This window comes from Chelonoidis abingdonii, chromosome 4 (genome assembly GCF_003597395.2).
Source record: "Chelonoidis abingdonii isolate Lonesome George chromosome 4, CheloAbing_2.0, whole genome shotgun sequence".
NCBI lineage: Eukaryota > Metazoa > Chordata > Testudines > Testudinidae > Chelonoidis > Chelonoidis abingdonii.
In genome coordinates, this window is record NC_133772.1 from 145,515,872 (window position 1) to 145,530,295 (window position 14,424).

At 43.2% G+C, this 14,424-nt stretch overlaps 1 protein-coding gene and 1 long non-coding RNA gene across 4 annotated transcripts in view; one reads left to right on the forward strand and one right to left on the reverse strand.

Annotated features, from left to right (window-relative positions):
• Positions 1-5,891, forward strand: part of KLHDC1 (kelch domain containing 1) — a 63,593-nt gene extending 57,702 nt beyond the window's left edge. For 2 of the 3 annotated variants that reach the window (XM_032768754.2, XM_032768755.2), the window contains 2 exons: positions 2,302-2,354; positions 2,686-5,184. In XM_032768754.2, the coding sequence (XP_032624645.1) occupies positions 2,302-2,354; positions 2,686-2,860 (228 nt within the window). In that variant the 3' untranslated portion in view covers positions 2,861-5,184. Of the gene's footprint in view, positions 1-2,301; positions 2,355-2,685; positions 5,185-5,618 lie in introns of those variants that run through there. The other variant, XM_075065739.1, reaches the window with a different exon arrangement.
• A 3,137-nt stretch (positions 5,892-9,028) lies between these two features.
• Positions 9,029-12,600, reverse strand: LOC142046671 (uncharacterized). The gene is made up of 2 exons (XR_012655677.1): positions 12,508-12,600; positions 9,029-10,120 (listed from the first exon to the last, which is right to left on the reverse strand). It is a non-coding gene; the product is annotated as an uncharacterized LOC142046671 (long non-coding RNA).
• Positions 12,601-14,424: the final 1,824 nt, after the last annotated feature.

Sequence of the window (14,424 nt, forward strand, 5' to 3'; positions counted from 1 at the left end):
ATTCATGAATTGTTTGACATTACTATATAGTGTGTTAATTTTTGTGCCTTAATGCCTATAACCAGAGCATAGCACCTGGCCCAATTAGTGGGACTGGGTGCTTTGTAGATGTGTAGGGGAAAAGCCAGAGAGGCACACTCCATATCCAAACCCTCTAAATGATGGTACAACTCTGCTGAGCCTGCTTCAGCCACTCCTGCAGGAATTGACACTAAAGCAGCTACATAGCTACAGATCACCCACTCCCTATACTGCTATATGGGGGCATCTGTAGATCTGAGTTCCACACAGCACAGAACATGGTTGATAGCAGGATGACTATGAGCCGTCAATGTGACATGGCTGTTAAAAAAGCAAATGCGGTTTTAGGATGCATCAGGCGAGGTATTTCCAGCAAGGAGAAGGAGGTGTTAGTGCCGTTATATACGGCGCTGGTGAGACCCCACCTGGAATATTGTGTGCAGTTCTGGTGTCCCATGTTTAAGAAGGATGAATTCAAACTGGAACAGGTTCAGAGACGGGCTACTAGGATGATCCGAGGAATGGAAAATCTGCCTTATGAAAGGAGACTCAAAGAGCTTGGCTTGTTTAGCCTGGCCAAAAGAAGGCTCCGGGGGGATATGCTTGCTCTATATAAATATATCAGGGGGATTAACGTTAGGGAGGGAGAGGAATTATTTAAGTTTAGTACTAATGTAGGCACGAGGACGAATGGGTATAAACTGGATATTAGGAAGTTTAGACTTGAAATTAGACGAAGGTTTCTAACCATTAGGGGAGTGAAGTTCTGGAACGGCCTTCCGAGGGAAGTAGTGGGGGCAAAAGACTTATCGGGCTTTAAGACTAAGCTTGATAAGTATATGGAGGGGATGTTATGATGGGATAGTTTAATTTGGGCAATTGATTTTGGATTATCGGCAGATAAGTCTGCTCAATGGTCTGTGAGGGGATGTTGGATGGGATGGGAACTGAGTTACTGCAGAGAATTCTTTCTTGGGTGCTGGCTGGTGAGTCTTGCCCACATGCTCAGGGTTTAGCTGATCGCCATATTTGGGGTCGGGAAGGAATTTTCCTCCAGGGCGGATTGGCAGAGGCCCTGGAGGTTTTTCGCCTTCCTCTGCAGCGTGGGGCATGGGTCGCTTGCTGGTGGATTCTCTGCAGCTTGAGGTCTTCAAATCACAATTTTGAGGATTTCAATAACTCAGTCATGGGTTAGGGGTTGTTATAAATGTGTATGGGTAGGGTTTTGTGGCCTGCCTTGTGCAGGAGGTCAGACTAGATGATCATATTGGTCCCTTCTGACCTATGAGTCTATGAGTCTATGTACTTGTGTGCAATAACTCCTGTGAGTAGTTCCACTGAAGTCATGTGACCACTTATGGACATGTGTGCGTGTCTGTGTATCTTAACCTAAAAAAAAAAAATAAAACAAGACTCCACAAGTAAGTGTAACAAACAAGAGGGAAAGGGGAAGGAGAATTACGGAAAAAGTAATACTTATCATCTTGTTACATAAGCTAAGACTGTGTACACGTTGATTGTTCTGACTTATTTAAGCTATTTTTTAATTTTACTCTTCAATTACCATTTTAAACATTTGCTATCAAACCATAGCCCCCATTATTTGTATCTTATTTATTGTAATTGTTTGTTTCACTGTATTCTACTGACTGTTCGCAAACATCTTTCTACCTACCATTATTAATTCTGTTTAAAATATAAACTATCCCCACAACTCCTAAGCTTCTCTCCCCTTAGAAGTCCTGCCTCACATAGGGCTGGAAGGCTGTCAAAGCTCTTCTGTAGTGCAGGGACCAGAAGTGGGTCCCTGAAGGTGCCAGATGGCAGGCACATACTCCACTGATCCACAGTACAACATATATTCTGACATCACTGTTGTCCAGGGCTGTGAAGATGCCACTAGGGTCTGCCCATTACCTGAATCCCTTCTTACATCTTTCCAAGTAAAAAATCCACCTTCCAGCCCCACAAAACAGTTCTCAGGGGCACTTGATGCTGTAAAGATCTGGCTCTTCAATGTTGGTGAGAGGGGAAGTTGAAGAAGACATGTGTCCCCAAAGTCCTGCCTCTGTAGGCATGTAGGTGGGGGTTCAGAAGTATTCAGTTGGCTATTTTTAATCTTTATAATAGTTAATCTAAATATTCAGACTTTAATTATATTTATGGTAATCCATTTTATATCATCCTGTTGAAACAAATATAAAATTATTCCTGAGATTACTTTTAAATTAACAGTTAATCTTGATCATCCTCCTGACTGTTGCTGTTCTTCTTCATTAGGGTCACTGCAGTGATTTATTGATTTTTCAAACTCAACCTTACTCTCTTCTCAGGTGAGTTTAGATTATATAGTGGCACAAAGAGTCTAGCACAGATAATTATGGTACTACTTTTTATAACTGAATAGTTTTTTTAGCATAAGGCACTTCGAACTATTCTTACCTGGATCAGTAGGTAAGAAACAAAATTATTAATCTAGTTAATGTAAATATGCTGTGTAAACATGTTTCAGAATAGTTTTAAAGCATTGGTATTATTATGGAATGGACTATACATAAATGATATATATTTTTAATTTAACATTTTTTGTAAAAGTTTGTTTGATGTTTCATGTGTTTTATCTTTAGGTTATAAGACCTTAGTAAATTCTGATACTCTTTTTAGATTGTGCCTTGACTGCATTGGTAAAAATGCCACCCTTTTAAAGAATCAAATATCCTGGTTACCATCCAAAATTTTGCCACAAGTGTTGAAAAAAATAACCTTTTGGGCTGCAGCTAATCATCGGCAAGAGAAAAAAGCTGAAATTGAAAGACAAGAGCAAATAAATGTCACCTGAACAAGGACAAAAAAGATATTGACCACTATATGTATTTATAATGAACAGCAAAGATTTTTGTTAGCGATTGTTTACTAGCAGTACACATAAGGTATTTGGTAGGCTGAGTTTCTACAAAAAAAATCCTTTTTGTTTCCTGAGGTATTGAAAAGAGTGAAAACTAAATATTCTATGTTGTAATAACACCACTTGAGGTTGCAGAAATTAACTTCTGCTCTTGTGGTCTTGGTAAGCGACTTCATAAAAAGTATTCTTTTGGAAAGGAACAGAAGACACAGAACTTTTTCAGATGCATAAAAATTTCTCTTTCTGATTTAAAATCTTATTTCCAGTTTTGTCACATCAGCACTTGCTGATGAAGACAAAATGAGTTTGACACAGTATCCCTGTTAATTTGACTCTTTTTAAAAGGATTATAATTGCAAATCCTTTTGTTTGATTTATTTCCTTTAACAGCCGCCTATGAAAGTTTGATTATTGATACTGGGAGGTAACCATCCTACACAAAAGCAGACTAACTGTGGAACACACTGGCTAACTATGGAACTTTAAAAGTGAAAAAAAAAAAAAAAAGATATTAAGCTAAATAATTTTGTATGTGAAAATTCAAATGCAGTTCATAACATTGTTTTACTGTAATTCTCTAATCAATGACATTTTTTCAAAATAGATTTTATATATATTTTATTTTGAATGTGTAAAGTTTATATTTAATTTTGGTTCAAAATATTTTGTTTATTTATTGTAAAAAGCTTATATAGAATTACTATTTTCCTGTCTGTTTCAGGTATTTAGTTAGTTGGGATCCAGTCATTTAAATTTTTATGTAAACAGTATATTTGAATGTAGACCTATTCTGATTAGTTTTTACCATTTTTTACAATCTCACTACAAAATCCTATGTAATTAGGAAAGGAGATTTTGTAGTGAATGTGTACCTTAGAAGAAAATATATTATGACTGAGTATCACAGTTGAGCCATATTTTCTTATTTTCTTCAACTAAGGAGACATTTGATATTAGCAAAAAAATTGTGAAGAAGTAGGAATGTAAATTGTCCAGGTATGTGGCCTTTATGTTAAAAGGGATTCCCCCACACAAGGAAATGGTTCAAATGATTAAACTGGCTCCAACGACTGTAAAATTTTCTAGGTAAACCATCCACTCCTTCCACTTCTTAACACATAGCTGGATTTTCAGCTCTTATCCTGCAGAACAAGGGGCAGTTTCAAATACATCCTACCACAATGTGTATATTAATTACTTAGATTTTATTATGACCCTCATCCTGCAAAGACTTATATGCATGCTTGACTTCAAGCACGTGAATAGTCCTGTTGAGTTCAGTGTGATTACTCACATGCTTAAAGTTATGCACATATCTGAGTCTTTGAAGGATCAGGGCCTATAAGAGCTCTTTAGATCATCATTTGAACTGATCTGATCAAATTTGAAGATATCACCTCCAGGCTCCACCTCCATCCTCCAGCTTTTATGACCGAGTTCAGAAGTGTTGCAAGTCCTTTTAAAATTGGTTCTTTCACATACGGAATTATATTTTCCTCAGATAGGAGTTACGGTTAAGGATAGATATAATCATTTTGGAATTAATTATACATCCTTAAAAGACAGCTTTTTCCATGAGTATCTATATTAATGATACTATGGACAATCCCCCCTTAGATCCACATGTTGTTCTGCTTCCCCATATGTACAGAATTCACAATGACATCATTGAGAGATCTACATGCATAGAGGAATACTGAAGTATTATTCCTACTATACAGATGTGAGAGAAGAATTTTGTCCATTGACTTACAGAGGAAATAGGATCAAAACATTTTGTGGCAATATGTAATCCTTAATCCGTTTGCTGTAGTTTTGCCACTGCATGTATGCTGCTGTCAGCATTTAAAATCAGTGGAATGTTAGATGTACATGGGACATTCAACAGAACAGCAAGTGCACTTTATAGGAATGTTCCTGGGGAACACTTAGCACTAGAAGTCAAAATGATTAATTTCAGACTGTATGCAGCAGTGGAAAATTTGTGTTAATTATCTTAATACAAGCAGTTTCGTTATTATTATTATACTTGGGTAAATGTTCTTATGTAAAGAAGTTAATTAAAAAAAATAGGTAAAATACCAGCAATTTTTTTTTATGGAGACTGTGTTCAGATTCAGTTATAGATATTATCAGAAGTGCCTTTAGCACCATGTTATGTTTTCATTAATGTTTCAGAATATCTGCCGTTACTACTTTGTTTACTGTTATAAACTAAAATAAAAATGTGCGTTTTTGACAGACTACATTGTAAATCAGTTATGATCACAGACTGCAAAATATTTTATAATTCTATCATAAGTAACATGTTTCCATTAAAATGTGTGACGGTGCCACATTTTAAAGTACTATCTGTAATATTTAATTTCTAAAAGCATAATATTTTAGGACAAAAGGATCATTACACTCCCATTGACATCAGTGCCAAGTATCAGAGGGGTAGCCATGTTAGTCTGGATCTGTAAAAAGTGACAATGTCCTGTGGCACTCATGCGTCTGATGAAGTGGGTATTCACCCACAAAAGCTTATGCTCCAATATGTCTGTTAGTCTATAAGGTGCCACAGGACTCTTTGTCACTATTGACATCAGTGTGTCCCATATTTTGAATTAGTTGTACCAGTATTTCACAATTTTCTTCCACCCACTACTTCTAACTTTGGTCTAAAACTTTGCTAATTCTTCTTCTTCAGGTGATTACACATGTCCATTCTACTGTAGGTGTGTGTGCACACCAAAGTTTTTTCTCTTAACAGTACCGATGGAGGAAGCATGTGCCTCGCATCACTGGATGCAGGTATAAAGGACTGCACTGCGCCCAACTCCCCTCAGTTCCTTCCTAGTGCCAGTGATAGTTATTGTTGCAGCTACAGTCTTTGTTTCTTCATATCTTCCCTCCTTTAGTGTAAATAGTACCTGTAGTGTTTGTTTTTAGTCTTGTACAGAATATCTGTAAATAGTTAGTATTCTAAATTTATTCCTGAAGCTATCTTTCTTTTTAGTGTATGGATACCATTGGCTTGGCTAGGTTCCAGGGTCGGTACTGGATTGATGCCCCATTCACATGGCTTCAAGGCTTGTCCATTCATGTAACAGGTCTGTGCCAGTGAGCAACCCAAACTCCATCTGCCTTAAGTGTCTGGGAAGGCACATGTGACAAACACCACACTGGTAGAGGGTTCAAACCCTGTTCAGAAAGGTCACAAAGTTGCCAGATTCAAGCACATGCTCGTGGAGTCTGCACTTCATTCGCTGTTGGAACGAATACCGAGAAGTCCAAGTCTGTTAGGTGTGCTCATCACGTTCTAATAGAAACCTAAGAAGAGACCGTGATAAGTCTCTTAAAGCCTGGGTACTGGACTCTCCAAGAAGGCGGCACAAAGTGTTTGTAAGGACTCAGTGGGGCACTCAAAAAAGTCACACCCCCAGGAACAATCTGTGAGCCAGGAGGGATTGCTGACTCCAGAACCCAGAAAGGGTCCATTCAGACCAATCCCTGAAGGATCAGCGTACCTCTTGGTACTGCCGTTTCAGGAGCCCTTTCTGGTACCGCTGACACCTGAGGCTTTTGAGGCAGCTAAAGAGTTGCTTAGCTTGTTGTAACCAGCTTTTTCCATGATTCAAGAGTCTTGCCCAGTACCAATATTGGAACCACATGCTCCTGTGTCCCAGTTTCAGCCCTGAGTACCACTCAGTCCTGGCCACTTCCACTTTTGTGACACCTCTATGTAGGATTGCACCTAGAGGCAAATCAGCAATGATTTCAATTATTCCCTTCTCCAGATCCAGAAACTCTCTCCCCAGTATCGACGGGTCCCTCATGGTCGGAGGAAATGGACTCCTCATCAGACTTGGAAGTCAGGTCCTTTGTATCTCAACCTGAGCATGCCCAATAGCTCCAGTGGGGTGCCTGCCCGCCATGGTTCTGTTCACAGCCTCAGCATTCTAAAAGCTAGTGTCCCTAAACACAGCTCGCTCCGACCTCTGTACCAATGGCCCTTCTGGATCCCTTGGAGCTTCCTTCAATGTTCCAGAACCTCTGTGCTCCCTTTACACATTTCTATGTCAGCCAGATGCCAGGAGCGTCTGCAGGAAGGTCACTCTTTCTTCCCACAGTATCGGGATTGGTACGTGCAGCAGAACCGCATGCTCAGGACTCTCCTATAGAGGAATTGGAGGGACCTCCTCAGCATTTAGCCTCTTCTTCTTCATCACCTCAGAGGCAGCAGTGACTGAATCTACGACAAGAGCTCATCAAGACTTGAGGAGGATGGGTACAGTTCTAGGTATACAGCCAGAAGAGGTACAAGAAAAGTCACTCAGACTTGTGGACATTTTAGCGTTCATAGGACACTTTAAGGCAGCTCTTCCTATTAATGAGGGTATCCTGGAGCCTGTCAAGATTTTATGACAGACTCCTTCTTCTCTTCTTCCCAATGCCAAAATGATAGAGTAGAGATATTATGTCCCTTCACAAAAATGAGATCTGTTTCACAGGAAACTTTTGGATTTACAGCTCAGGATTGCGAACCAGCAAGCTTTGCTAGTTTGATACAATTTCAACCTATGGGATGATATCCTGAAGTTGAAAGATAAGCTTCCTGATAAGGCAAAGCAGGAGTTCTCTGCTTTGGTGGAGGAAGGTAAATTAGGTATCCGAACTGCAAGCTTGGATGCATCAGACTCTGCAGCTCAAGCTATGGCTTTCTGCCGTAATGATGCAATATTCATCTTGGCTTCTGGCATCAGGCCTCCCACCAGAGCTACAACAAACAATTTAAGACCTCCCATTTGAAGACCTCTTGTTGTTTTCCAGTAAAGTTGATGAGAGGCTTCATAACCTGAAGGATTCAGGGGCGACCCTTAAGTCTCTGGAGATCTGTATACTGGTGGCAAAAAGAACGCCATTCCAACCACAGCATTCCCAGCAGTTTAAGTCCTGCTTTGCTACATTCCCAGGACATGTCCAAAAAGAAAGGCAGGGGTTGCAAGAGGTGTCCTCCTCCATCACCCTCCTCCGCAGCTGCCAGCTCTTCTAGGCAACCTGGATCATCTAAGAAATCCTTTTGACCTGTTGAGCAAGAACAGTATACAAATTCCCATCATGCCATCTTTCTCTACCCCTATGTTTGCCAGCTGCCTATCCCACTTTCTAAGTGCTTGGCCCCGCATCACCACACATCAATGGGTCTTAAGTATGGTGGAACTGGGATACACTTTTCAATTTATTTCTACCCCACCTTCCCCGTCCATCTTCAGGGATCATTCTTACGAGAGCGTGCTACTTCAGGAGGTCCAGTCTCTGCTCCTCATGGGAGCCATACAAGAAGTTCCCAGGTCATTCAAAGGGGAGGTATTTTATTCCTGCTCCTTCCTAATCTCAAGGCAAACATGGGCAGTGTCGGTCTATTTTAGATCTAAGGCAATTAAACAAGTACCTAAAGAAAAGGAAATTCCAGATCTATTGTCTCTTCCTTAGATCCTGGGGACTGATATGCTACTATTGACTTAAAAGATGCTTATTTTCACATGGTAATTCACCAGAGCCACCAAAAATTTCTCAGGTTCATGGGCAATGGATTCCACTACCAATTCACAGCGCTGCCTTTTAGACCGTCAGCAACCCCTCGCATTTTCACAAAATGCATGGCTGTAGAAGCAGCTTTCTTGCGAAAGTCCTTTTCCTTACCTGGACAGCTAGCTAGTAAGAGGCCAGTTCAGGTCTTAGATACTCCCCAGCATAGCCACTATTTGGTCCACACTGGGGCTACTAATCAGAATGGAGAAATTCATCCTCTCTTTTGTTTAAAGAACAGAATTCACTGGAGCAGTCCTGGACTCTACAAAGGCTAGGGTTTCCCTACCAAGAAGAGGTTCCAAACAAGGCTGCTCTAGATCTAAAGATGTACCCTGTCACCACAGTTCAGAACTGCCTCTAACATCTGGGACAAATGGCAGCATGCACCTACGTGGTGCTGCATGCCAGACTACCCCTCAGAAATTTACAGGGTTGGATAGGCTGGTGAGTACACCGAAGCTATCACATTATATAGTATTCCTCAGGGAATTCTGCACCAAAAAATTAAAAATTCTGCACACGCTATTTTAAAATTCTGCAAATTTTGTTTGTCAAAATAATCCTATATAATTATGCCAGTTTCAATTATTTTGGTAGTTTATTTCAAAATACCTGTCAGTAAGTATATCTGTAACAATACAGACACACACAAAAATTCCCCCCAGAGCAGAGAATTAAAGAAGCCTGTATGACAACCCAGGAATCCTGCTTCTCTACTTCCTCCCCCCAGAGCCCAGCCAGGGAGCCAGACACTCACACCCCCTTTATCTCCCACCCCACCCCCTGACACTCACAGACCCTACCCTCGTAGAGCCCAGGGATCCAGAGGGAGAAACAGCCTGATGCTGGGTCCCAAACTTGCATGGAATTTCCTGCATGCCACTGCTTCCTTCCTTCAGGGCAGGCTGGGAACTGCAACTGCTAGGAATCCTCCAGCTCCCTCCTCCTCTTCCCCACCTTGTCTTCTGTTCATGAACTGAACTCTGCTGGGTCCAGTGGCCCATAGTGGCAGCCAACATCTCTGCAGCCCATTTCTGTGCGGGGGGAAGGAAATTTTGTATGCAGTGCGCACACCATTAATTTCTGCAAAATTCTGCACTGTGTAGTGGCGCAGAATTCCCCCAGGAGTAATACAGACAGTGTTTGCAAGGAGTTCCCTTTGTCCCTCCACAACAGGCTGTTACTCTAGTTACAGATGCATCAGATGTAGGATGGGGAGCTCACTTAGGTCACCTTCAGACTCATGTCCTTTGATCTCCACAGGATCTGAGTATCCATATAAATATCAGGGAGCTCCAGGCCATTTGTCTGACTTCCATGGTGTTCCTTCTGCACAACAGGAAGTGGAACTTATTGGTGCTCACAGACAACACAACAGCTATATTTTATGTAAACAACCAGGGAGGGGCCAGATCCACAAAGTTATCCCAGGAGGCAATCCTTCTGTGGAAATTCTGCATCGCCAGTTCTATCAACCTGAAAGCTGGTTACTTTCTGAGAGCTAAAAAGACTCCGGCAGACCACCTGAGCAGGTCCTTCGCAGGGCACCAAGAGCGGTCTTTTTGACTGGACATTTCCAGGTCAATTTTCCAGCAGTGGAGAACTCCCCAAGTGGACCTGTTTGCAACAAGAGAACAAAAAAGTCATCTTTTTTGTATCCAAGCAGGCCTCAACTTGGATTCACCAGTTTCCACTCATAGGATCTCTGCCTGAATTTCCAGCTGTTTTTATTAGAGATTGGCTGATGTTGCACCTCCAAATCATGTGATGGCTCACTCAACCAGGTCGCAGGCAACTTCTGTGGCCTTTCTGGCTAGGGTTCCAATTCTGGATATTTGTAAGGTGATAGCCTGGTCATTGCTTCATATGTTTGCCTCTCACTATGCCATCTCTCATCAAGCCAGAGACAATGCCAGATTCGGATGAGAAATCTTTCAAACCTTGTTCAAGTAGACTCTTGAGCCCACTGCCAGTTCGAATTACTTGAAGAAAAAACGGTTACCTACCTATCTGCAGTGGTTGTTCTTCGAGATATGTTGTCTATTTCCATTCCACAACCTACCCTCCTTTTCTCTATTGGAGGCTTTTGGCTAGGAAGGAACTAAGCAGGATCCGGAGCAGCATGGCCCTTTATATCTATGTGCAGTGGCACAAAGAACCCAAGAGTGCTCATGCTGCCCCAACAGGTACTGGTAAAAAAATCTCTGACAAATGTGTGCAAGTGTGCCTTGTGCACATTTGTCAGAGATTGGAATAGACATGTGCAACACATCTCAAAAAACAACACGGAAAGTCAGGTAACTGTTTTTTCCTTTTACTACTCCAGTTAGTTTATTCAGCATCTCAGTGGTGTCAAATTCCCTGGAAGATTGAGATGTAGACAATTAGGCATTCATCTTTCTCCCAAAACCTTGTCCAGAGAGATCAGTGGACACATGTAACGTGATCAGCCAAAGATTTGGGTTAGTAGTCAAACAAGCTTTCTAATGCCATCCACCAGAATCTTAGATGGTGGAATTTGAGTGGCACATTTTCCACAAGTCCCTCAGACCTTTTTGATCATTCATCTTTTTCCTTCCCCGGGAGTCCAGCTGCTCAAAGGAACCACCATATGTATGTGCAAGGGAGGCTGTGCTCTTCGGTGGATGTGGCTTTTGGGCAATTTTCTGTTTACTCCGGTTGGTCGCAGGTCTAGAGACGTGAGACCAGATGATAACTTCCTGTGCAGTCTCCAGGGATGTTACTCCTTCAAGAGCTTTGCTTGTGGATTTCCACCTCCATTTTTATCCCTTGATCTGCCACATGGCTTCACTCCAACCTTTCTTTGGAGTCACTCTAGAAGAATAACTCTAGAAAAATCACAAATCACAATTGCTTTAATTGCTGCCTACGCAGTTTATTCAGTATATATTAATTAACTCAAAAATAATTGTCTTGATTCTAAGGGCCATTTTTCTCCTTTGACTTGAGCACTGCCACCTGTGTTATCTTTGAATCACCCAGAAAAGACAATGTAAGGTCCCAGTCCTGCAAATGACTCTGCAGGGATAGACCTATTCTTGTATAGGACCATGCTGAAGCCAATGGGCTACATGTAGACACAAGTGTCTGTTTGAATAGAATCAACTCTTGGGTCAAGGTTAAATTAATTATCCTAAGGGCCACTATGTGACCCCCACAACTATGAAGTTCAGGTCAGCGTGGAGTAAGGAACAGGGGGTAGGTAGTGAATAATTTAATATTGTAACTTTGGGGCAGAGACCCTATTTCTGTTTGTGCTCACATGAGGGTTGCCACCTCTGAATACAAAAAATATGGGGCATCTGCCCTCTGAGATAAAAAAAACAAGTCATATACTGCCCCCTACCTTCTACCACATACACCTGGCCTCCCCCTCGGCACGCCGTATCCCAGGCCTGCATAACTCGTAAAGCGGCAAGGGCCATATTACGCCAAAGAAAATAGCTAAGGGCCGACCCCCCTACAGCACCACCCGCCCCGTGGAAACAAACCCTCCTTCCCCAGCACTTCCCCACCGAAATAGCAGTATTGAACCTTGGTAATATGTTCTAGCGGCCCTCTAAGGTAGTATAATTAAGGTAAAAGAAAAATGTCTTTTGTCTAGAAGTAGAATAAGATCTTCCCCCGACTTTGTAATCAATTGCCTTGTTGAATGAATGAGGTGTGACTGAGGAAGGTAGCACCTCCAGACAGCTGCAATCCTTGGAGAGGGGATGGGAGCCAGACCAGATCAGTAGAACAGGTCAGCCACTGACTCCTCACTCGCCTCCTCAGCCCCCCACCCCTCTGGCTCACCTCCTCAGCCCCCGCCACTGCCCACTCATCTCTTCAGCCCCCCTCCCTTACCCGCCACTTGCCTACTCATCCCCCATGGGCTGCACAATGGGCCCATCTACTCAGCCCCTGGGCTGTCCTATCCCATTCCTGGGGGATGGCACCAGCCCCTGCACGCATTTGCTGCCAGGGCTGTCCTGGCCACTGACCTTGGCAAACAGGATATGGCACCAGCTGATCCCTAGTATTCCCACCTGGCGGTAACCCCATAGCCAGAACCTGCTCTGCGTGTGCAGCTCTAAGGATTTTGCCACCCCAAGTACAGGCAGGCAGGCAGGCTGCCTCTGGCGCTTTGCCTTCGCAGGGTCTGCTGGTCCCGCAGCTTCGGACCAGCGGACCCTCCGCAGGCAAACCGCCGGAGGCAGCCTGCCCGCAGCCCTCGCTGCTCCTGAGCCACCCCATCTCTGCATGTCCCAAATACTCGGGAGCTAGAGCATCCTGTGCGCAGCCACTGCTGCCTCAGGCTCCCAATAGGGGCGTGTCTGACAAAACCCAGGTCTTCTAACGCACTGAGCTGGGAAGATTTCCAGCTGCCAGGACAGCAGGCAGCCCTACTTAGACTCATAGGTCAGAAGGGACCAATATGATCATCTAGTCTGACCTCCTGCACAAGGCAGGCCACAAAACCCTACCCATACACATTTATAACAACCCCTAACCCATGACTGAGTTATTGAAATCCTCAAAATATGATCTGAGACCTCAAGCTGCAGAGCAATCCCCAGAAGGCAACCCTGCCACGCTGCAGAGGAGGCGAAAACCTCCAGGGCCTCTGTCCAATCCGCCCTGGAGAAATTCCTTCCCGACCCCAAGGATATGGCGATCAGCTAAACCCTGAGCTGTGGCAAGATTCGCCGCTATCCCAAGAAAGCATTCTCTGCAGTATCCAGTTTCCATCCCATCCACCATTCACCTCACATGACTGATTGAGCAAACTTATCTGCGAAAATCCAAGATCAATTGCCCAAATTAAACTATCCCATATAACTCCCTCCATATACTTATCAAGCTTAGTCTTAAAGCAGATAAGTCTTTTGCCCCACTACTTCCTCAGAAGGCTGTTCCAGAACTTTCACTCCCTAATGGTAGAACCTTCGTCTAATTTCAAGATCTAACTCCTAATATCCAGTTTGTACCCTCGTCCTCGTGCCTACTTAGTACTAAACTTAAATAATTCTCTCCCTCCCTAATGTTAATCCCGATATATTTATATAGAGCAACATATCCCGGAGCCTCTTTTGCTAGGCTAAACAGCCACGCTCTCTGGAGTCTCCTTTCATAAGGCAGGTTTTCCATTCCTCGATCATCCTAGTAGCCCGTTCTGAACCTGTTCCAGTTTGAATTCATCCTTCTTAAACATGGGACACCAGAACTGCACACAATATTCCAGGTGGGCTTCACCAGCGCCGTATATAATGGCACTAATGCACTCCTTCTCCTTGCTGGAAATACCTCGCCTGATGCATCCTAACACCGCATTTGCTTTTTTAACAGCCATATCACATTGCGGCTCATAGTCTCCTGCTTCAACCAATACCCCAGGTCCTTCTCCTCTCCGTCGCTTCAACTGATGCGTCCCCAACGTATATCTAATTCTCTATTATTAATCCTAAGTGCATGACCTTGCACTTGTCACTATTATATTTCATCCTATTACTATTACTCCAGTTTACAAGGTGGTCCAGATCTTCCTGTATAGTATCCTGGTCCTTCTTCGTGTTAGCAATACCCCCCAGCTTCGTGTCATCCGCAAACTATTAGCCACTTCCCGCTCTTTGTGCCAGGTCAGTAACAAAAGGTTAATAAGATCGGTCCTTGAGGGACTCCACTAGTAACCTCCTTCCAGCCTGACAGTTCACCCTTCAGTACGACCGCTGGAGTCTCCCCTTTAACCAGTTCCTTATCCACCTTTGTACAGCACCTAGCGCAGTGCTAATAGGAACACATCATAACTAGCCACGGACTGGAACCAGGACCTGGGGGTCTGGCCTGCATCTAGCCTGCAACCTGGCGGCATCGCTCGCGCCCGGCACCGCTGTCCCTCCCCGCTCCGGTTTTTGGAGAGG